Genomic DNA, 23891 nt, shown 5'->3' with positions numbered 1-23891 from the left:
CCACTTCCCTGCTATCCCCTCTCCCCTGCAGCCTCAGCTCACTCACTCCACCACCGGCGCAATGTTCTGGGCAGCGGAGCTGTGAGCTCCGGGGGGCAGTGCAGTTGCAGAGCTGGGGCCTGACCCAGTGCTCTGTGCTGCGCAGTGGCGGCAGCGTGGCCCGGATCCAGCCACTGGTGCTCCAGACAGCACGGTAAGGGGGCACGGTAAGGGGGGGGGGCGGGGGTGGATAGAGGGCAGGGGAGGTCAGGGTGGTAGTCAGGGGGCAGGGGTGTGGATAGGGGTCAGGCAGTTGGGGAAGGGGGAAATAGGGGGTTGTATGGAGGTAGGGGTCCCAGGCGGGCAGTCAAGTAGGAGGGGGGGGTTGGATGGGGCGGGGGTCCCGGGAGGGGGGGGCGCGCACGTCAGGAGACAGGGAGAAGGGATGGTTGGATGGGGCAGGGGTCCCGGGGGGGGGGCCGTCAGGAATGAGAGGAGGGGTTGGATGGGGTGGCAGGGGTCCGGGGGCGGTCAGGGGAGAGGGAGCGGGGGAGTGTGGATGGGGCAGGGGTCCTGGGGGGGAGGAGAGGGCCAGATAGGAGGTGGGGGCCTGGCCATGACCCCTCCCCGACTCTCCATACAATTTCCGAAACCCGATGTGGCCCTCGGGCCAAAAAGTTTGCCCGCCCCTGCCCTATATTATACATAGACTTTTGCGGTCAACAACTTCAACGAGGACTTGTTTTTTTAAAGATCTAGTATAAAAAAGTTAATTCCATTCCACAAAATAAAATATATCAAGCATAACAATTTTTCAATATTGAAATAGAGCATCAGAAATGCCAGACACAAAGAAAAAAAATATTTATTTATTTAGCAGCATCCTAAGTTAGCTAACAAATTTTATATGGCATTTTCTTTCTGGAAAGCATCATGAGAATAATTCCCATTTTCATTTAAGACATATTAACAGTATATAGCAACAGAGAGTCCTGTGGCACCTTTAAGACTAACAGATGTATTGGAGCATCCGACAAAGTGGGAATTCACCCACGAAAGCTTATGCTCCAATACATCTGTTAGTCTTAAAGGTGCCACAGGACCCTCTGTTGCTTTTTACGGATCCAGACTAACACGGCTACCCCTCTGATAATTAACTGTGTCAACTATGCATGTGTTATGTTCAAATATAGGCAACAGCTTATAACTATGTATGCAATAACTAGTCAAAAGGCTACAAAGCGATATCCTGCTTCAGTAAGTTTATCATTCCATGTATTTCTTCCTGTTAGAGTAAAATAGTGCACAGAGCATGCAATTTAAATCCATGAAGAAAGTCCTTGGACTAATGCAGGTCACACATGTACACAAAAAATCAAAATAGAATGATTACTCTACATAAATTCCAAAAGCTTGCTGCTTACCATTTCATCTGCCAGAATTCCATTAACACCATTCTCATACAAGGAGATCATCCAGTTCAACCCTCTAACCTGGTAATCTCTTAGCGTTCCTCCTTTCACATCTGCAAATGCAAGATTCCTCTAACTAGAAAATTTTTAATTTTATTGTGATCTACTTATGAGATCTTACTTAAACCAATCAAAACAAACAGAAAACTTCCAACATGGATACTCACATGAAGGCGACTCCTCGAATCGAACACACACATTAGATGTTTTTCGACTCTCAGACAGCAGCTCTTCATCTTCCTCTTGCTCAGTGCGTCTGTGACGATAACTGAAGGAAGAAAGTTTGCACATGAGTTTGGATTCTAAATCTTTTCATCAACAGAGCTAATGGAATATACCCTGACTACATTTTTGAGAAAACACAGTAAATTATAATAGAAATCACCATTGATCCAGCTAATCTATATTCTATCACCTGCTCTTCCACAGAACCAGTTCACCGTTAAGTAATTATTCCCAGATAGTCATTCCAGCTCTGAATTATTTAGCTAACATCCAGCCCTTTCCTCCTCAGCCATGCTTGTACTGTGCAAGGAGTAAGCAAAAATTCTGCAGGTGGCTGTGCGGGGAGTGAGGCAGAGGGGCATAAAGGTACACACGGACAACGGCCACACAATCTGCCACTTGATCAGTATATACCATTCAGAAGGATAGGAGAAAATTTTCAGTTGAATGTTCAATTCCAAGAATATTTGCTTGGATGATTACTAAAAATTATTCCAATTTAAAAAAAAAATTCCAAAAAATAGCATTTAAGTGCCTCATATAAAAAAAAACCCAAATTAGGAGGAAAGTCTCTCTCTCATACACACACACACACTTTCTCCTGTTTAGTACTACAACATTACTTTTTCAAGGAGTTCTGGCATACTTAAGGCACAATTTTTCAACTGCAATTTAAAGATAGATAATAAAAATACATAATTTTGGTTGAAAAAATAAAAGGTTTGAACTTTGAGATAAGAATAGAGATACGAAAACATACTCCCCAGCTGAAAGTAAACTCTGTTTTTCATCTTTCTTTATCCGTGGTCGTCCCAATTTGACTTTCAGTGGTGATGTTGGCGATTTCTGTGCTGCAGGCTGAATAAAATGTGCAAAAAGTTCCGTCTGCTTCAGGAGAAATTCAAATCTTTTTGCCCGATCTGTTTTCTAAGTTACAAAACAAAAAAGAAGAAATGTGCATCTTTTCCCCACCAACAATAATTTTATTTATGTTAAAACAAGCAACTTACATACTGCAGTACTGATCCTGCAATCTGAGCAGGTGAACTTTGCAGGAGAACTCCATACAAACGTTACATACAGGAGATTGACAAAAAAAAATGTAATTTACAGTGAGGGATGAAATCCTGGCCCCACTAAAGTCAACGGCAACACTCCCCATTTAAGTTATTGTGGACAAGATTCCACCTGAGAAGTGTTTACATTGACTAGTAATATGTTGCTGTTTCAAAAACTAAAGCAACTAATACACAGTCCTGCTCCCACTGAAGTGAATGAATTTTTCTGTTGGACTTCCACTGGAGCAGGCTCAGGCTCTAAATGTTTCTTAAGTCCATGAGTCATACCTGCTACACTGTCTTTAATAGACTATAAATAACAGCTATAACAGTTAGTTGCTGTCTTCTTTAAAAACACCATATTATTTTCCTGTCAGTTCTTAAACAGTGTTTACACAACCTTGTGCAATATTACATAAAGGATTTCACAAAGAAATTGTTTTAAGTTAACCTCTCAATATGTGTTTGTTTCAAACACTAAAGTAAAAACATAAATTAGTATCATAACTTTCTTAAGCAATACATAAACTACAGAAGATTCCTCTAAAGAAGAGCTGGGTAACTGTTAGATGCAAACAACAGCAGTCTATCCGTGGCAAGACAGCAAGATTCAAAGATTAAGCTGAAAAGATGCTGATACATCCTTTTTGCCACATGAGGGCAATATAAGTTTCACACAAACTCTTCAAATCTCAATGGCAAGCACAGTTTAACAATCACATAAGAACAAGTCTTTCTAAAAAAACTCAGTACAGATACCATTATAGTCAGTTATTATTCCCCCTTGAATTTATAGCTACTGAATTGTTTTTGTATAAAGGTCTTTATTATTGCTGGCCTATACAATTTTAGTAGTTTTCATATACATATGGCTTACTTTCATATAACCTCTTTTAAAGAAAAAAAAATACACATACAATATTATTCTGCACTGCATGAACAATGTGCAAACAACAATAACGCCACTTTATAACTAACCACAAGTATTTGTTCCCAACAAATAAAAAAAATCAAATTAAGGTTTTTAGATGTTTGTTCTGACAGTTTCTCTTACTGACTTTATGATTTCTTTCTAAATTTGTTAGTCTCTAAGGTGCCACAAGTCCTCCTGTTCTTCTTTTTGTGGATACAGACTAACACGGCTGCTACTCTGAAACCTTTCTAAAGAGATGTGTTTTATAAACAGTACATGACACACAAAAGGCATATAAATGTACTGACCCCAAATGTATGCTTCCATTCTCCTCTCCCCAATTCATTGAAACATCACATTTGTGGGAGGCTGGACAACTCAGAGGATGAAAAACGTGATACAGACTATTTGCTGGTTCAAATCCAGCCCAGGTCAGCAGTGATATTAGCATGGACATTTGGGATATGCCTACACAGCCTGGGGCAACAAGCCTCCCAGCATGGGTCAACAGACTTGCGTTTGTAGGGCTCACAAGAGCGCTCTTAAAAATAGCCATGCAGTTAGTGCTTTGAAGTCGTGGCTTGTGGTGAAGCTCAGGCTTCAAGACCAAAACCCTGCCTAGGCTTCAGGGACCGAGCTCCAGCCCAAGCCACAACTTCAACGTGCAGTCAAAGTGATTCATCCCCATCTCAGCTGTTTTTAGACCAATAGGAAGAGCCCTACTAACCCAATGGATCCAGGCTGGGAGGCTTGCTACTGTGGGCTGTGTGGACGTACCCTTGGTGACTTTGGAAAAATGAGCCGGTAACAAAAGGGATCAGCTGCCTGTTATAACTATAACAACTTTTGGCCTCTTTGTTGACAGTCTCAGAGAACAGGGCAGCACAACACAACTGCAGAGCTGATGACAGCGGAGAGGAGCAGGGCAGTGGTGCTAAGGGACTAAGGGGCAACAGCAGCAGTATTTTCTGTGCATGCTGCAAGTGAGACAGTGCAAGTGAGACATAGTGCAAGTGAGACACTGACAGTGGGCGTGGCCAGCAGCAGCAGGGCAGCGAAATAGCCCAAAATACCACAACCCACAGCTGCAAAAATAATCTGAAACTGTCAGTTAGAAATAGCCCAACTGGGCTGGGAAACTGCTTACTTGGCACCCGGAGCAAGCTAAAAACTGAACAGAGATTATATTACCATCTCAACCTCTAGAGGTGGTCTCTCCAGAACAGGGTTGGGACTCTCTGTGGGAATGATGTAGATAAACTTGTATTACTGCTGCCCATGCCTGTCCTGTGAGTAAATACAGTTATAAACTTCTAACATGCCTGAAAACGTTGCCTAAGTAGAGATAAGACAATATATTACTAAGGGCTAGATTCTGCCTGCCTCCTACACAGAGGAAGAGGGCACAACGATACTCCGCCCCAGTTCATGCAGCCTACATAAAAGCCAATCAGAATGCCTGCCTGGGTTCAGGGATCTGAGACGGCTTCCTCCCTATTGTCTTTGGGGGAGCTGTAACATGGTGCCCCAAGGGAGGGGAGGTCAGGAAGAGAGATAGGGCCATGGCTATGTATGTTCAGCCTAACACTAACCAGAAAAGCTGGTCAGACAGGCAGAGGGAAGTAAGCTGCACCATACTATCACCTCCAGTGGAGTATCCTTGTCTGAGGGGCCAAATGAACCTCCAATGAACTCAGATAACACCTCCAACAGAGGAGAGGGAAATAAAGCAGTCCAGGGTCAGGAGGTCTAAATCAAACTGACAGATGACGATGCTGACTGGGAACAAAGCCAGCCACACCGGATTTATAGCCAGCCACACCTGATTTATAGGCAACAATTTTACAGGTTAGAGCAGGGGTCTCAAACTCAAATGACCATGAGGGCCACATGAGGACTAGTACGTTGGCCCGAGGGCCGCATTATTGACACCTTCCCCCCGCCGCCCTCGGTCCTGCCCCCACTCCACCCCTTCCATGAGGCCCCGCCCCCATTCCAACCCCTTCCCCGAAATACCCACCCCAACTCTCCCCCTCCCTGCCCCCAGGGGTTGCAGGAGAGGTGTGGCAGGGGCTCAGGGCAGGGAATTGGGGTGTGAGGTGCAGGAGGGGTGAGGGGTACAGCAGCGGGTCAGGGTGCGGCAGGGGGATCAGGGCAGTGGTTTGGGGTGCAAGAGGAGTGCAGGGTGCGGCAGGGGCCCAGGGCAGTGGGTTGGGATGCAGGAGGGGTGCAGGGTACGGCAGGGGGTCAGGGTGCAGGAGGGGTGTTGCATGGGGCTCAGGGCAGTGGGTTGGGATGCAGGAGGGGTGCAGGGTGAGGCAGGGGGTTCAGGGAAGGGGGTCAGGGTACAGGGTGCGGCAAGGGGCTCAGGGCAGGGGGTTCGGCTGCAGGAGGAGTTCGGGGGGCAAGATCTGGCCCGGCACGTACCGGGGGCAGGGCAGGCTCCCTGCCTGCCTGCCTTGCCCTGCGCTGCTCCAGGAAGAGGCTGGAACATGGGTAAGGGGGGGGGGAGGGGCTGTGTGTTACTGTTGCTTCAGGCACCGGCCCCAGCAGCTCCCATTGGTCGCGATTCCCCGTTCCCGGCCAATGGGAGCTGCTGGGGGCGCTGCCTGAAAAGCAACAGCAACACACAGCCCCTCTGCCCCCCCTTCCCCACATTCCAGCCTCTTCCTGGAGCGGCGCAGGGCTGGGCAAGCAAGCAGGGAGCATGCCCTGCCCCTGGTGCAGGTCCAGCCAGAGCCGCTCTAGGTAAACACTGGGGGAGGGCGGGGGGGCTGTGAGGGGCTCGCGGGCCACAGAAGATAACCCTGCAGGCCGCGTGTTTGAGACCCCTGGGTTAGGAGGATATTAAGGAGTGAACCCTGGAAAATAATATCACAGTTCTATTGCTTTATTGCCTGACTGCTGAAAATACAGGCTATTTGATGCCTATTCCCTCTCTGCTTCCAAGCAGCAGAAGGGTACTATTTAGGGAAGCCTGGATCCGGACCACATATCCTTGCAAAACACAGGTGGCACTTTTGGGGATCAGTTATTTGTATTACCATAGCACATTGATTTTCTTTCTAACCATTGACCTGTGCTTAGCATTTAAAATGAAGCATTCACTCAGCCAAGCAATCATTTCCTTAAGCCTCTCTGGCAATGGACCTCTGTCCCTGTTCCTATCTCATCTGGCATTTCCATCAGATTCCACCACTCTCTAGAAGAGCATTAATGAAAATGTAGCGGGCCATTGGTCACTGGCATCCACCAAAATCTGACCCTGTGAGTGACATTCAAGAGTGGGCCTTGTGTGTTCTGCTATGGGTTTCTCCCTTTCCTGTAGAGCATTCTCTGTTCCCGAAACCTGACCTGATGGATCATAGTTTGCCGTGGTATGTTGTGGAGGCTGCGCAGATTTAGAATTATGTGGTGTTTTCGGAGACGTAGTGTGCAAACACCAGCTTCTTGTTTTTCTCCCATTTAAGAAGTGAAAACTCTCAATTTGTGTATAAAGAATGCAGAGCTATGAAGTTATTTGCTTTGCATTCTGAAAGCAGTACAAAATTCTTGCATGGACTCAGGCCACGCAAAATCAAAAAGAAATAAATATATATTATATATGCTGCTAATATCTTTTCTCTCTCTCTCCCAAACCTAACTCCCCTTTGTCATGTGCATTTTAGATTCTGGGCCTAGTTTAAAAACGTGCCAAGCATTTCATTTGTCTTGTCCATCCTCCATGTGCCCTTGTTAGATTCTGGATGTTCACATCAGTGTGGGTAAGCGGTGCCCATGTGTCACCCTAGGTCACAAACACACTCTAGCTGCCATCTCATGTATCCCAGCTTTCTTTCAAAAATCCTTAAGGATGCATACATGTCCACGTACATAGTAGTAACCAAAGTATACAGAGAGGGCAATATCTTGGATGGATTTGTGGAAAGTTAAACCCCACCCAAAGTGTATACCTCAATCCTCGGCAAACAAGTCAGTTTCATGATTCACTATCTCCCAGCTTTGAAAATTCCTGTGCACATAGAGATGTACTTCGAGAGCAAGAATTGTATTTAATTAATATTGTTATCCTGATTCCATTTTCCTTCCCTCCCACTGACATCCTGTCTGCAATTTCTTGTTTCCTCCCATTGTCTCTACTAAGCTCAGTCAAACAAAAAGTTAGCCATCTGTTATGCTATGAAACTACACTTACCATTTTCTCTTCATATTCTGGATCAATTTCTTTTTCAGGTCTAGATGCCTTGGGCGGAAGTTTGAGTTGAAATGGAGGATCATTTTTCTGAAATTCAAATTTTAAACATTTATTAATATCAATACAGTGAGCTACTGAAGCAAGAGAGTTGCCAAATTGAAAAAAGTGTGCAGACTTCAAAAACAGTATCAGAATTCTTTGACAAAAAAAAAATTCCAAATGCCAAACAAAAAAGAAAATAAGCACTGAAAGAAAATGCACCATCTCACCCTAATCAGAGCCAGAAATCCATGAAGAAATAGCCAATGAAGGGCAGATATGACCAAATAAAAACCTAGGATTAGCCTTATCACTTCCCATGTATCACCTCACAAATAATTCCTCAATTCATCCTGGGAGTGGGAGGTTTGTTTACCCTTAGGAAAGGCCATGGCTTACAAAACTGTCAGCCTGATTCCTAAATATAAAATTCCTAACTGTTTACATTTTTGGCAGCTGGACACTGATCTCCTTCCCTCCCCCGCAAGAGAACAGTGCAAGGTCTGAGATAAAGGCCTAACTTGCCTCCACCATACCCATAAAAAAAAAAAAAAAAAAAAAAAAAAGATTAAATTTCATAGATTCCCCTCCATGGGACACATTCACCCATGTAAGGAAAAAAAGTCTGTAATTCAGGGCAAATAGTTTAAGACATTGTACTCGCAACTGCTCATTTTCATGCTTCACACAGTTTGCAGATATTCACAAAAATACTGGACAATCCTTATATACACAAAACTTCTACTAACTTCAATGAGATTTTTGCCTGAGTAAAGATTGCAGATTTAGGAACTTGTATGGACTTTCAATCTGTTATTTAAAAAAGATACAAGAATTCTTATCTGGCAGGTTTTTTCCAACTTAATTTAATCTTTTTTAAAATATGTCTTTTGCTCCTGAAACAAAGGGCTCACCTGCCAAAAAAAGTTTAAGTACTGGCCTTTTTGATGTCTTAACATTAGAAAAGGTATATTTGAAAGGGCGTGTGTCATTTCAAATAATTGCTTAAAAAAGGCTTTTAAAAAGTTAGCTAAGATATTCATATTTGATGCGGTATGTCCTCCATGCACAATGATCCCATTAACCATGTGTTGTACAGCTCTTAGCACAATGGAGTCCTGACCTGATTGGCCTCAAAGCACTATTGCAATATAAACGTTAAACAATATATCTGAAGGTTTATTGTTTTTTAAAAAAGGCTCCCGAGGTGATCCCGGCAATTACAGACCAGTAAGCCTAACTTCAGTACCTGACAAATTGGTTGAAACAATACTAAAGGACAGAATTATCAGACACATGGATGAACACAATTTGTTGGGGAAGAGTCAACACAGCTTTTGTAAAGGGAAATCATGCCTCACCAATCTATTATACTTTTTCAGGGGGGTCAAACAAACATGTGGACATGGGTGATTCAGTGGCTTGGACTTTCAGAAAGCTTTGGACAAGGTCCCTCACCAAAGGCTCTTAAGCAAAGTAAGCGGTCATGGGGTAAGAGGAAAGGTCCTCTCATGGATTGGTAACCGGTTAAAACATAGGAAACAAAGGATAGGAATAAATGGTCAGTTTTCAGAATGGAAAGAGGTAAACAATGATGTCCCCCAAGAATCTGTACTGGGACCAGTGCTGTTCAACTTATTCTTAAATGATCTGGAAAAAGGTGTAAACAGTGAGGTGGCAAAATTTCTAGATGATACAAAATTAATCACTATAGTGAAGTCCAAAGCTGTCTGTAAAGAGTTACAAAGTGATCTCACAAAACCAGGTGACTGGGCAACAAAGTGGCAGATGAAATTCCATGTTGATAAATGCAAAGTAATGCACATTGGAAAACATAATCCCAACTATCCAAACAAAATGATGGAGTCTAAATTAGCTGTTCCACTCAAGAAAGATCTTGGAGTCATTGTGGACAATTCTCTGAAAACATCCACTCAATGTGCAGCAGCAGTCAAAAAAGCTAACAGAACATTAGGAACCATTAGGAAAGGGATCGGTAATAAGACAGAAAATATCATTATGCCTCTATATAAATCCATGGTAAATGCACATCTTGAATACTGAGTGCATATCTGATTGCCTTATCTCAAAAGATGATGTACTGGAATTGGGAAAGGTACAGAGAAGGGCAACAAAAATGATTAGGTGTATAGAACAGCTTCTGTACGAAGAGATTTAAAAAACTGGAACTTTTCAGCTTGGAAAAGTGATGATTGAGGGGGAAATATGATAGTGGTCTATAAAATTATGACTGGTGTGGAGAAAGTGAATAAGGAAACGTTATTTACTCCTTCACATAACACAGGAACTAGGGGTCACCCAATTAAATTAATAGGCAGCAGCTTTAAAACAAACAAAAGGAAGTACTTCTTCCCACAACACACAGCCAATCTGTGGAACTCTTTGCCAGGAGATGTTATGAAGGCCAAAACTATAACAGGGCTCAAAAAAGAACTAGATAAGTTCATGGAGGATAGGTCCATCAATTGCTATTAGCCAGGATGGGCAGGGATGCAACCCCATGCTCTTAGTGTCCCTAGCCTTGGTTTGCCAGAAGCTGGGAGTGGATAACAGGGGATGGATCCCTCAACGATTGCTTGTTCTGTTGATTTTCTCTGAAGCACTTGGCATTGGCCACTATCAGAAAACAGGATACTGGGCCAGATGGACCACTGGTCATATCTTGTATAGCCATTCTTATAAGTTCAGGTACTAAAACTAGACAAAACTATGCTGACAGTTTAAAAAATCCTAAAACTTGTAAATGGAACCAATTTAATACTGAAATCTAAGAGATGATGAAACATTGAACTCAATGAGCCATTTTCACTTGGTTTCAGGTAGCCTGGTAATTTATTCAGCTCTTGAAAAAGCTTAGCTAGCTAAACATGCCCACCTGTTTTTAGGGACAAATCGGAGAATCAGAATATTTACGCTAGAGGATGTCTTTTTTGGTTTGGTCATAATGTAGGACTGCTCTGCCTTACTTCATTATGCTTGAGTTCAGTATATCAGCTACAGTACTTAGGAGGGTATATTATTGTTTTATTAAATTTACCAAAAATCCCATGAGTGCAGCATGCCATAAGTATGTGTAGAGGGTGGCTAAGGAAGATTTTAAATGCTGCTTCATAAACCACTAACATTTGACTTCTATGCTACAGGGCCCAGACAGGTATTTAATGCTAGTCATTTGTAACATGTTTATCTAGCATAAAAGACCTACTTTTTTTCAGTCTCATAGATCAGTGGTTCTGAACCAGGGGTCTGGGGCCCTCTGGGGGCTGTGAGCAAGTTTAAGTGGGCCCCCAAGCAGGGCCAGCATTAGATTCGCTGGGGCCCAGGGTAAAAAGCTGAAGCCCCATCATGCGGGGCTGAAGGCGAAGCCTGAGCGATGTGGCTTTGCAAGAGCCCATGTGGCTTGGGGCCTGAGGCAATTGCCCTGCTTGCTACCCCCAAACGCCAGCCCTGGCTTTTATATGCAGAAAACTAGTTATTGTGGCACAGGTGGCCTTTGGAGTTTTTATATGCTGGGTGGGCCTCAGAAAGAAAAAGGTTGAGAACCCCTGCCAGAGATAACACAGTTGCATCTGACGAAGTGAGTATTCACCCACGAAAGCTTATGCTCCAATACGTCTGTTAGTCTATAAAGCGCCACAGGACTCTGTCGCTTTTTACAGTTGAACATCATGACAGCTCACTTAGGGAAAAGGAAATTAAAATAGAATTATTATTATTAAAACACAAAGTGTAAATACAACATTACTCAGCTTTACTTTGGAGAGAAGACTACTGTCAACACTAATATTGGACACAAGCTTCTTGTTACAGAAGATGAGTACTGCTTCTAACAGAAGAAAGTGAAAATGACAGCATCAAATGTCAGATGTTCCTGCAATTCTTTTAGGAACAAATGAAATGGGTAAATACAAGTGACTTGTCTATCTACCTGCAGTGAGCAGGATACTTCTCCTGGAAAGGGAAGAATTCTAGATCTTTGTTAGAAATAGCTTGTAGCCTTTATGGCTGTAAAAGAAAACCCCACAAATGAAAACTAATGCAATACTGCCATCCCAAATCTGAAGACAGATGGCTCCAGTACCTGCCTGTAGTATTCAACTTTTCCACCGGCATAGTGAAATTTGCCAAACTCATTTCAGTGTCCCTTTGGATCCTTATGGGTAACTGTGAAAGTAGGCTTCAAAACAAGAGCTGGGAGTTGCAAGTGTGACAGATGAGAAATAATGGGGAGAACATGTAAGGAGTGTAATTTTGGAAACAAATGCACAGCACATTATGCCTTCCAGAAGCTGATGTGGAAGATAAAGAACCCGAGCAGACTCATGGGACAAGTACCTGCTAACATTCCAACACCCTTTCCCTCCCTGGAAGCTTAAAAGGGTGCAGAGGGTGCAATACCTCTCATAAGGATATTGCTCCTTGTTTGTTGAGACAAATGGAGAGTGGAGGTGAGGATCATTTTGTACTTGCCTGTGGGTAACATTTAGAGTTATACAAGTTTATATTTTGCTATTTTACTAGAATACAAGTAAAAATACTTCCTCTTATACCACCAAGCACATACCCTAATCAGTCACTTAAACACATGAGCTTATATTCTTACGTATAGAATGTATTCTTACAAGTCTACACAGAAACTTTTGTTGGTACAGTAACGTAGATTACAGGTTTGATTTTATAAAAAAAAAACAAACAAAAAAACACACATTTCTATACCAGCAGAAGTCCTAATGTAGACACAAATATATTAGCAAACAAGTGCTGTTCGTTCAGGGAACTGGTATAAGCCATAGCAGAAAAAGAATGCCAATACAAGCATGCACCTTCTACAGAGAGAGTTTGCTATATAGCATAACAGCAAGCTTGGTCTTGTAGATTAGCCTTAGAGCATTGGTTCTCAACCCGCAGGCCACTTGCGGCCCAATCAGCACACAGCCCATGTGCCATCCTCAGGGCCATTCAGGCAGTATATATATTGTGCGCATGTGGCCCACATAACACACAGAGAGCTGCATATGCAGGCCACAATGGTAAATAGGTTAAGCAACACTGCCTTAGAGAATCTATTCAAAGCCTGTGTAGTTTAAGCATCCCAAAACACGGAGGACTATCCAAGTAAGTCACAATTTTAACAGTATAGCTTGAGTAACCCCAGGGATCCAAAACATTTTCTCTGACAATCTCTGCTCACTAATTAAGCAAAGATACTAACTTTAGGCTATGGGAAGGCATTCCAGCTAATGGGAAAGTGCAACGGTGCATCCTAAACTGAATCAGTCATATGTCTGGCACGCAATGGGTGGGAGTAAGAAGTACTGCTGCTTTGGTTGTTTTTTACTTTGTCTTTCCTATGTTGAGCTTTTGTATGTACATATGTAAAGAGCATCCATCCAGGTGCCCTTTGGTAGAGAGTTCATATATAAGGAAAAAAAAATCTATTCCAAGGAACTAATGAAAACATATCAAATTAATACAAGCATTCAACTGGCTGTTTACAACAAAGCATTAAAATAACACAAGGTGTAATAGCATAGTGACACAGCTTATCATTATCTAGGATTTCCAGACACTAACATGTACCTGTGCATTGTATAATGTCGCTTGTGCATCTGAATTGCAACCCAGCCCTGGGGGCACTTTGCTAAAGTGAAATCTGTAGGAGATGTAGCTTTCAATTTCTCAGCTATTCATGATTCCAGCTGAACTAGTACTAAACAGCAGCAACCAGCTTTGTTTTGTTAGAAATGTGTGACCTTCTGACATATACACAATGCTAATACAATATTTAATCCACTCACTAGCATATGTCAACTTCTCCTGTTCCGTCTAGACATTGTGTCAGGTTTTTTTTGCCAGTTGACAGATGGAAAACTTTATAGCACAAATTGTACCCTGTAGGTAATTCTTGCTCACATTTCTAACTCCTTTACTGTTCCTTAGTCTTAATGCTACAATTACACATTGCACAGTTCACAGCCAACTAACTACTACTACATCATGTTTTTTCACTTCTCTCCATCAGCCTAATTCTTTCACCCAATACATCCAGAGGTGAAATTTCAACATTTGGAGCTAAATTCTGGTCACAGTGAAATCAAAACTGCTACCATTCAGTGGAACAGAGATTTGGCCCTTCAGGGTTAATCCTAAAAGACTTTTGAAGGGATTCATTCTTATGACTAAATCCTGTTTTCCAATGACACCTGAAAATGTCACTTTTGACATTCCTAATGATCTCTCAAGAGTCCTGGCTTAGTATCTCTTCAGAAAATTGAAGGGAAGAGGAGAGAGACAGTCACACATGCTCTCTTGAGCATCTTGTTTTGGATCATGGAAGCAATTTAAACTGCATGTGCAGAAGAGAGCAGCTCTGAGTGAAGGAATAACAGAAAAACCTAAAAGCACCAAGACATCAGCAAACAAACTCCCGCCAGTCGGTTATTGCTATTTTCACCCCTCCAAACAGCATTTAGGCACTGGCAATCCACCCCCTATCCCCTTGAGCCAGATACATTAAGCAATTAGTGGGGGAGGATTGAAGTATCATACACTTTTGAAGGGGAGTAGGAAGTGTATCCCAACAGCTCAAATCTCCCCACATCCCTGGCACTAACTGTTTACACAAGCTTAGCTAAATGGCTCTGCATATAAGTAACCTGCTCCCCACCAGGTGGGGCCAGCTAGGACCCTTCTCCCTCACACCCTGGTGTATCGCTATCATTGAGCGCCTCCAATTAAACCCAATGGTGCAATTCACTCTCCCAGCCACAACCCAGCCACTCTCCAAATGTCCAGCTTTTGGTTATGCCACACAGCACCCTAACTACCTATCACTGCTCCCCTCCCACATGGGCAGACAGGCCCCCCTCCCCAACTGCAGCTCTTCACCCAGCTCTAACGCAGGGAGGGGGACTATGGATGGAACTGGTAGTACCCAAGGGGAAGGCTGACAGATAGGGAGGGGCTATAAGGGTGCATGGATGGACTGTGCACAGGTGGATATGGAAGGGGCTGACGGCTGTGTGCAGTGGTAACAGATGGGTTGGGTGGGAGGGCACAGAGGTGGAAGGCAGGGTGAGCAAATAGGCTGGCTGTTTGGGTGGGCTGTAGGGGACGGATAGGGCTGAAGGTACTAGACAGACTAGGGGCACAACCAGGGCTGGTGGTACAGGGGGGTATGGATAGGTGGGGTGTAGATGCAGCTACCAAGTTATAGATGGGCTGGGAACAGGGAGTGGATAGGGCTGGCAGTATGGGGGGGGGGAAGATATCTACATGGGCTGGGGGCACAGCCAGGATTGGGGACACAGACAGGTTGGCGTGTAGATGGGGCTGCAGGGTTGCAGCTGGGCTGGGGGCAGGCAGTACCGGGGAGAAGGGGTGTAGATGGGTGGGGGATATCTGGATGGGGCTGGGGGCACAGGGGGTTACGGACAGATAGATGGGGCTGAGGGTTGCAGCTGGGCTGGGGGCAGGCAGTACCGGGGAGAAGGGGTGTAGATGGGTGGGGGATATCTGGATGGGGCTGGGGGCACAGGGGGTTACGGACAGATAGATGGGGCTGAGGGTTGCAGCTGGGCTGGGGGCAGGCAGTACCGGGGAGAAGGGGTGTAGATGGGTGGGGGATATCTGGATGGGGCTGGGGGCACAGGGGGTTACGGACAGGTAGATGGGGCTGCAGCTGGGCTGGGGGCAGGCAGTACCGGGGAGAAGGGGTGTAGATGGGTGGGGGATATCTGGATGGGGCTGGGGGCACAGCGGGTTATAGACAGGTAGATGGGGCTGAGGGTTGCAGCTGGGCTGGGGGCAGGCAGTATCGGGCAGAAGGGGTGTAGATGGGTGGGGGATATCTGGATGGGGCTGGGGGCACAGGGGGTTACGGACAGATAGATGGGGCTGAGGGTTGCAGCTGGGCTGGGGGGCAGGCAGTATCGGGGAGAAGGGGTGTAGATGGCTGGGGGCACAGGGGGTTATGGACAGATAGATGGGGCTGAGGGTTGCAGCTGGGCTGGGGGCAGGCAGTACCGGGGAGAAGGGGTGTAGATGGGTGGGGGATATCTGGATGGGGCTGGGGGCACAGCGGGTTATAGACAGGTAGATGGGGCTGCAGCTGGGCTGGGGGCAGGCAGTACCGGGGAGAAGGGCTGTAGATGGGTGGGGGATATCTGGATGGGGCTGGGGGCACAGGGGGTTACGGACAGGTAGATGGGGCTGCAGCTGGGCTGGGGGCAGGCAGTACCGGGGAGAAGGGGTGTAGATGGGTGGGGGATATCTGGATGGGGCTGAGGGCACAGCCAGGGCTAGCGGTAGGGGGTACGGGCGGGGGAGGGGGAGGGTAGCTAGATCTGTAGATAGACTCGGGTTACAGGGAGGCTGGGGTGCGCAGAGTGGGCGGGGGCCCAAGGAGTCTGTAGCCGGCCGGGGTGGGGGGAGAAGAGGACCGGGGGCAGCGCGGCGGAGGGGGCTGGGGACTGCAGCCGGGCGGGCAGGGGGCAGAGAGGGCTGCAGCAGCCGGCCGGGGTACTGGGATGGGGCTGGCAGAGGAGCAGGGCTCGGGCTCCGGCGCCCCCTCCCCGCGGACTCTGGCGCCCGCTCCCCCAGGCGGTACCTCCTCGGCGCCGGGCTCCCGCGAGGAGGCGGCAGAGGTGGATGGCTCCTCGCCGTCCGAGCTGGCGGGGCCGGGGTCCATCTTGTGGCGGTACCGGCGCGGGGTGGGGGCCCCACCACCCCCAAAACACCGCACGGCCCCGCCCCCTTCTCCCGCTCCCAGCAGAGATCGCGAGATTTCCGAGGCAGAGGCTCTGCGAGAGCGGCGGACAGCCCGGGAAAGGGAATCCGGCTAATCGGCCCTTACTGGGCATGCGCGTGACGCTTGCTGAAGCCGCTGTCCCCTGCGGGATGAGGGGAGCGGACGGGAGCAGAAGAGTCGAAATACCGGGAATGGGGGCGGGGCCCGAGGCGGAGAACGGGGCGAGAAGCGGGTGCAGCGAGCCCAGACTGGGGAGCGGGAGGAGCAGGTCCCGCTCTCCAGTCCTGGCCTGTCTGAACAGGAGAGTTGGGGAAGATCGGTTTTGTCCGTGTTAAGAAAACAACCTCGCACCAGCTTTGTTGAGACGCTGGAGCAGGGCTCGTCCTTTCAAACAGGGACTTGACATGGGGCGTGGCGGGGGGGGTCTGGGATGTGCCTTGTGCATCCTCCTGGTCATTCACCCAGTTCGGGTCCAGTTCTCAACCTCAGCAGCGATCTCGGTTTGCACAACCTCTGCTGGGCTGACCGGTGTGTGTGTGTGTGTGCAACACCGCCCCGCAGAGTGACCTGAGCATGCTCCATCCCCTCTCATCTCTGCTGGGCTGACCGGTGTGTGTGTGTGTGTAGCACCGCCCCGCAGAGTGACCTGAGCATGCTCCATCCCCTCTCACCTCTGCTGGGCTGACCAGGGTGTGTGTGTGTGTGTGCAGCACGGCCCCCCAGAGTGCCCTGAGCATGCTCCATCCCCTCTGACCTCTGCTGGGCTGACCGGTGTGTGTGTGTGTGTGTAGCACCGCCCCGCAGAGTGACCTGAGCATGCTCCATCCCCTCTGACCTCTGCTGGGCTGACCGGTGTGTGTGTGTGTGTGTGTAGCACCGCCCCGCAGAGTGACCTGAGCATGCTCCATCCCCTCTCACCTCTGCTGGGCTGACCGGTGTGTGTGTGTGTGTGTGTGCAACACCGCCCCGCAGAGTGACCTGAGCATGCTCCATCCCCTCTCACCTCTGCTGGGCTGACCAGGGTGTGTGTGTGTGTGTGTAGCACCGCCCCGCAGAGTGACCTGAGCATGCTCCATCCCCTCTCACCTCTGCTGGGCTGACCGGTGTGTGTGTGTGTGTGTAGCACCGCCCCGCAGAGTGACCTGAGCATGCTCCATCCCCTCTCACCTCTGCTGGGCTGACCAGGGTGTGTGCAGCACCGCCCTGAAGAGTAACCTGAGCTTGCTCCTTCTTGGGAATGCAAGTCTCAAGTTGGGCACCCAAAATTAGTGGACACTTTTGATAATTTTGGCCTTATTTGTAGATTAAAAGGCCAGATAGGACCACTGTGATCACCACCTGCATAACATAAGCCATTGGACTTACCTAAATTGATTCTTGTCTGAAATAGAGCATGTCTTGTTACACCTTTGACAGCAGTACTGAAGAGCCGTCTATTACCAAATTTCCCCATGTAGGTATTTGTGGACTGTGGTCAAGTCATCCCTTCCCTTCTCTTTGATAAACAAATTGAGTTTCTTGAGTCTCTCTATATAAGGCATGTTTTCCATTGTTTAATCATTTCCATAGCTCTACTCTGATCTCTCTACAATTTTTAACATCCTTCTTGAATTGTGGACACCAGAACTGGACACTGGATTCCTGTAGTGGTCCCACCACTGCTAAATACAAAGGTAATATAACCTTCCTACTCAAGATTCCCCTGTTTATACATCCAAGGATCATATTACCTTTTTGGCTATAGCATCACACTGGGAACTCACATTTAACTGATTATCCATCATGATCCACCCTTTCCTTCCCACCCAAGTCTTTTTCAGAGTTCCGAGGATAGAATTTCCTATCCTGTAAGTATGGCTTACATTCTTTGTTCTTAGATGTCTGATTTTACATTTGGCTATATTGAAATGTATAGTGTTTGCTTGCACCCAGCTTATAGAGCCATCGGGATCAGTTGGGTATCAGTGGCCTATCATCTTCATTATTTATCATTTCCCCCAATCTTTGTGTCATCTGCAAATTTGATCAGTAATGATTCTATGTTTTCTTTTGAGTCATTGATAAAGATGTTAAATAGCATAGGGCCAACAATGGGACCATGTCCTCTCAGTGGTGATTCCCCATTTACAAATATATTTTGATACCCATCAGTTAGCCAGTTTTTAATCTATTTAGTGGGTGCTATGCTGATTTTGTTTAAGAAATTAGAATGACACAAAATGTTCTGTGGTACCAAGTCAAATGCCTTACAGAACTTGTAATCTCATTAAAAAAAGATACCTAGTTAGTTTGACAATATCTGTTTTCCATAAATCCATGTTGATTGGCATTAATTATATCCTTTTATACTTTATTAATTGAGTCTGGCATCAGATATTCCATTAATTTGCCTGCAATTGATGTCAGACTGACAGGCTTATAATTACTCAGCTCATCCTGTTTACCCTTTTTAAATAGTGGCACAACTTTAGTTTTCTTCTAGTCCTCTGGAATTTCCACAGTGTTCTAAGACTTACTGACAATAAGCATTAATGGTCCAGAGAGCTGCTTGGCCAGCTCTTTTAAAATTCTTGAATACAAGTTATCCTTACCTGCTAATTTAAAAATATCTACCTTTAATAGCTGATGTTTAACATCCTCCTGAGTGACTCTTGTAATTTAAGTTATTTCATCATCAGATATAAATACATCTGCTGGCTTTTTCCCAAACAGAACAGAACTATTTATAGAACACTACTGTCTTATTATTGAAATTCTACCATTTCCAATACCTTCTAATAATAGGCCAATACCATTGTTGGGATTCCCTTTTTACTGATATACTTAAATATTCTTTCCTCTTGTCCTTAATTCTGCTGGCCATAGATTTCTCCTTATGTACTTTTGTTTCAATTTTCTACAATTCCTAGCTTCTAATTTATATTCACAGTAATCAAATTCCTCTTTTTTCCATTTGTTTTGTCTGTGTGTCTGTCATTTATTAGTTGCTTTTACTTCCCCTCTGAGTCAACTTGTTTTATTAACCGGTGTAGCCTTCTTTCTCAATTGTGAAATTGTGGCTTTTTAGGTATCCAGTAAAGAGTTCTTAAACAGTTCCCAATTATCATTCATATTTTTCTTTTTAAAATGTTCATCTCTCTGTGCCTCAATTCCCCAATTGTGAAGATAAATTAATCAGAGAATCTTAAAAATGTAGCAGACTGGAAGAGACCTTGAGATGTCATGTAGTCCAGCCCCCTGTGCTGAGGTAGGACAAAGTAAACCTAGACCATCCCTGACAGGTGTTTGTCTAACTTCTTCTTAACCGCCTCCAAAGCCAGGGGGTTTCACAACCTCCCTTGGAAGGATATTCCAGTGCATAACTATCCTTATAGTTAGAAAGTTTTTCCCCCAATATCCAACCTAAATCTCCCTGCTACAGAATAGCCCATTACTTCTTGTCTTACCTTCAGTGGATTTGGAAAACAATTGATCATCACCCTCTTTATAACAACCCTTCACGTATTTGGAATCTGTTACCAGGTCCCGCCGCAGTCTTCTTTTCTCAAGACTAAATATGCCCTTTTTTTTTAGCCTTTCCTCATAGCCTTTCCAGGTTTTCTAAACCTTTTGTCATTTCTGTAGCTCTCCTCTGGACTCTCTCCAATTTGTCTACATCTTTCCTAAAGTGTGATGCCCACAACTGGACACACTATTCCAGCTGAGGCCACATTATTGCTGAGTAGAATAGGACAGTTACTTCCCGTGTCTTACATATGACATTCTTGTTAATACATCCCAGAATGATATTAGGGTTTTTCACAACTGCATCATGTTGTTATCCACTGTAACCCCCAAATCCTATTCTGCAGTACTAACATCAAGCCAGATATTCTTCATTTTATAGTTGTGCATTTGATTTTTCTTTCCTAAGTGTAGTACTTTTTGTTTTTATTGAATTTAATTTTGTTGATTTCAGAACAGTTCTCCAATTTGTCAAGGTAGTTTTGAATTCTAATTTTTCAACTAGTTATGCACCCATCTTCTGGTAATTTCATCTAGACCACATGCTTATGAGAATGTCATGTGGAACTGTGTCAAATGTCTTAGTAAACTCAAGATATATCACATCTACAGCTTCTCCCCATCCTCTAGGCCAGTAACATGATCAGAGAAGGAATTTAGGTTGGTTTTGCAGGATTTGTTCTTGACAAATCCATGTGGGTTCTTATTTATTACTCTATTATCCTCTAAGTCCTTACAAATTTATTGTTTAATACTTTATTCCAGTACCTTTCCAGGTATCAAAGTTAAGCTGACTGGTCTATAATTCCCCAGGCCCTCTTGTTTCCCTTTTTATAGACAGGTACTATGTTTACCCTTCTTCAGTCCTCTGGGACCTAACATGTACTCAAAGATAATTATGAACAGTTCCAAGATTGCTCCAACTAGTTTTTTAAGTACCCTTGGATGAACTTAGGGAATTTTACACTTGACCAGAGCTCAAAGAGCCGGGAAGCGATTCAGCCCTGCTGACTTGAATACGTCTATCTATTCTTTAAGTGTTCTTTCTCTATTATGGCTTGTATTCCTTCACCCTTGTTTATTAATATTAATTGTGCTGAGTATCTGGTCACAATTAACCTTTTTAATGAAGACTGAAGCAAAATAGGCATTAAACACCTCAGCCTTCTTGGTGTCATCCATTTTTAGCTCTCCTTCCCCACTAAGTAGAGGACCATACTTTCTTCATCTTTCTCTTGCTCCTAATGTACTTATAGACTTTCTTTTTACTGCTTTTTATAGCCTTGTTCCTACATGTTTGTGCTGTCCTTTTGTGCTCATCTTTAGCAGTGTGTCCACTTTTTGAAGGATTCCTTTGAATGATGTTCAGGTCATTAAAGAGCTCCTAATGGAGCCAGATTAGTCTCTTACTATTCTTCCTATCTTTCCTTTGCATTGGGATAGCTTGCAGTTGTGCCTTTAGTATTGACTCCTTAACTCCTTTTTTCCATTAAATTTTCTTCCCATGGGACTTTACCTCCCACTTCTCAGAGTTTATTAAGTTTGCTTTTTTAAAGTCCATTATCTTTATTCTGCTGCTCTCATTCCTTCTGTTCCTTAGAATCATGAAATCATCATTTCCAGGTCACTTTTACCCAGATTGCCCTCAACCTTCAGATTCACAACCAGTTCTCCCGTTAGGTGGGGCGGCTCTATGTTTTTTGCCGCCCCAAGTACGGCAGTCAGGTGGCCTCAGGCGGCACGCCTGCAGCCAGTCCGCTGGTCACGCGGATTTGGCGGCGTTTCTGCGGGTGGACAGCCAGTTCCGCGCCTTCGGCATACCCGCCGCCAAATTGCCACTAAAGCTGCGGGACCGGCGGACCTCCTGCAGGCATGCCGCCGAAGGCTGCCTGACTGCTGCCCTCATGGCAACCGGCACACCACCCCCCGCAGCTTGCCGCCCCAGGCACGCGCTTGCTGCGCTGGTGCCTGGAGCCGCCCCTGCCCCTTAGTCAGAATCAAGTCTAAAATGGCTGTCCCCCTGATTACTTCCTCCACCTTCTGAAACAAGAAGTTGTCCCCAGTACATTCAAAGAACTTATTGGAGATTTTGTGTTTTGCTGTATTACTTTGCCAACAGATGTCTGGGTAGTTAGTGTCCCCTATGACAACTAGGTCTTGTGTTTTGGATATTTCTGTTATTACTTTAGAAATACCTCATCCAACTCCTCCTCCTAATTTGGTGGTCTATAGTAGTCTGTGATCAGGGTCCTAGTGGGGGCCAGTCGTGGTCACTCAATTAGGGTGAACTGCAAAGAATGGGACAGACAATCCCCATAAAGCTGGTGGATATTCCAATACTTAGATTTACCAAGACAGCCTAAAGCAGCTTCTTTATTACCTTACTGGTTACTCAAAAGTCCAAACACAGTTTCCTTAAAGTGATCCAGCCTCAGGTCTCCATCCAGCTACCTAAGTCAAATATGATGATTTCTGAAAATCTTATTTCATCATATAAAAGAAAAGGTTCTACCAATCCCAAAGGATCGGACACATTACCTCTCAGGTTATTGAATATTCTAGATCTTACCCAAATACTTGCTACAGCCAAGTCTTATTAACTAAACTAAAGTTTATTAAAAAACAAAAGAGAGAGTATGGTTAAAAGATCAATATACATACAGACATGCGTTCAATTCTTAAGATTCAGATTCATAGCAGAGATGGTGAGCTTTGTAGTTGCAAAGAATTATTTCAGAAATAGTTCATAGGTTATAGTCCAATGTCATTGCAGGGTGTTCCAGCTTAGGACTGGGATCTCAGTCTTTATGGCCTAAGCTTCCCCTGTATGAAGCCTCAAGCAGATCTGAGATGACAGAATCAGGACCCAAGGATCTTTTATACAATTTCATGTCCTCTTTGATAAGTTGGGACTTCCTCCGGGAACAAAAGGTAATTAGGATGACTTTGAAGGAGATCGATCACCGGTACTTAGATACAGAATTAACATAAGGCAATTTGCTTGTTCCTCCACCATTCACAGCACATTTCAAAGAGATATAAATACCGAGATATCCCATGTTTACAATTCATTTAAATTCTAGGATGTTCAGAATACAGCATAGACAGGGACCGTTGATTGACGCTACTCATACATATGTAAATACACAAACACTACCATGACACCACCCCTGTTGTTTCCCCTTTTATCTTCACTCAAAGACTTTCAACTGGTCTGCCTCACACCTCCTTCTGGACCTCAGAACAAATGTGTATATTCTTGATGTATAATGTAAGATCTCCCTTGTCCTTCCTGAACAAGTTATACTCCTCTATACCAATATTCCAGTCATGAGATTTATCCCAACAATGCCAATTAAGTTGCCAATTAAGTCATAATTTAGTTTATGTACTAATACTCCCAGTTCTTCCTATTTATTCCCTATACTCCTTGCAGTTGTGTACAGACATCTATGTTAAGCAGATTCCCCCACTGTTTCTCTCATTACTCCTAGGATCCTACTGTAATTTTCCATTCCATCCTCCTGCCACAACATCTACCCCTCTCACAAGGTCTTTTTTTAATGCAAACCTGTGTTTTTTTGTTACCTGCCCTTTTCGAACCTCGGTTAAAGCCCTCCTCACTAGGTTGGTGAGTCAATGTCCCAAGATGCTGTTCCCCTTCTTGGTCAGGTAGACCCCATCTCTTCCCAGCAGTCCTTCATCTCATAGTTAAGGGAGCCAAAGCTCTCCTTCA

General features: G+C 44.9%; 1 protein-coding gene and 1 long non-coding RNA gene across 6 annotated transcripts in view; one reads left to right on the top strand and one right to left on the bottom strand.

Annotated features, from left to right (window-relative positions):
- SMARCA1 (SWI/SNF related, matrix associated, actin dependent regulator of chromatin, subfamily a, member 1) overlaps window positions 1-17453 on the bottom strand; it is a 65182-nt gene extending 47729 nt beyond the window's left edge. Inside the window, exons 1-5 of one of the 5 annotated variants that reach the window (XM_065556618.1) lie at window positions 17323-17453; window positions 7843-7929; window positions 2437-2603; window positions 1619-1719; window positions 1404-1504 (exon numbers count right to left, since the gene is read on the bottom strand). In XM_065556618.1, coding sequence (XP_065412690.1) covers window positions 1404-1504; window positions 1619-1719; window positions 2437-2603; window positions 7843-7929; window positions 17323-17388 — 522 coding nt within the window. In that variant the 5' untranslated portion in view covers window positions 17389-17453. Of the gene's footprint in view, window positions 1-1403; window positions 1505-1618; window positions 1720-2436; window positions 2604-4838; window positions 4935-7842; window positions 7930-16510; window positions 16769-17322 lie in introns of those variants that run through there. The other 4 variants (XM_065556617.1, XM_065556620.1, XM_065556619.1 and 1 more) reach the window with 4 other exon arrangements.
- Window positions 17454-17970: 517 nt separating this feature from the next.
- LOC135973450 (uncharacterized) lies at window positions 17971-18575 on the top strand. The gene is made up of 3 exons (XR_010590286.1): window positions 17971-18104; window positions 18221-18324; window positions 18462-18575. It is a non-coding gene; the product is annotated as an uncharacterized LOC135973450 (long non-coding RNA).
- The last annotated feature ends 5316 nt before the right edge of the window (window positions 18576-23891 follow it).

This window comes from Chrysemys picta, chromosome 9, assembly GCF_011386835.1.
Source record: "Chrysemys picta bellii isolate R12L10 chromosome 9, ASM1138683v2, whole genome shotgun sequence".
NCBI classification, from domain to species: domain Eukaryota; kingdom Metazoa; phylum Chordata; order Testudines; family Emydidae; genus Chrysemys; species Chrysemys picta.
This window is presented reverse-complemented; position numbering and strand designations above follow the sequence as displayed.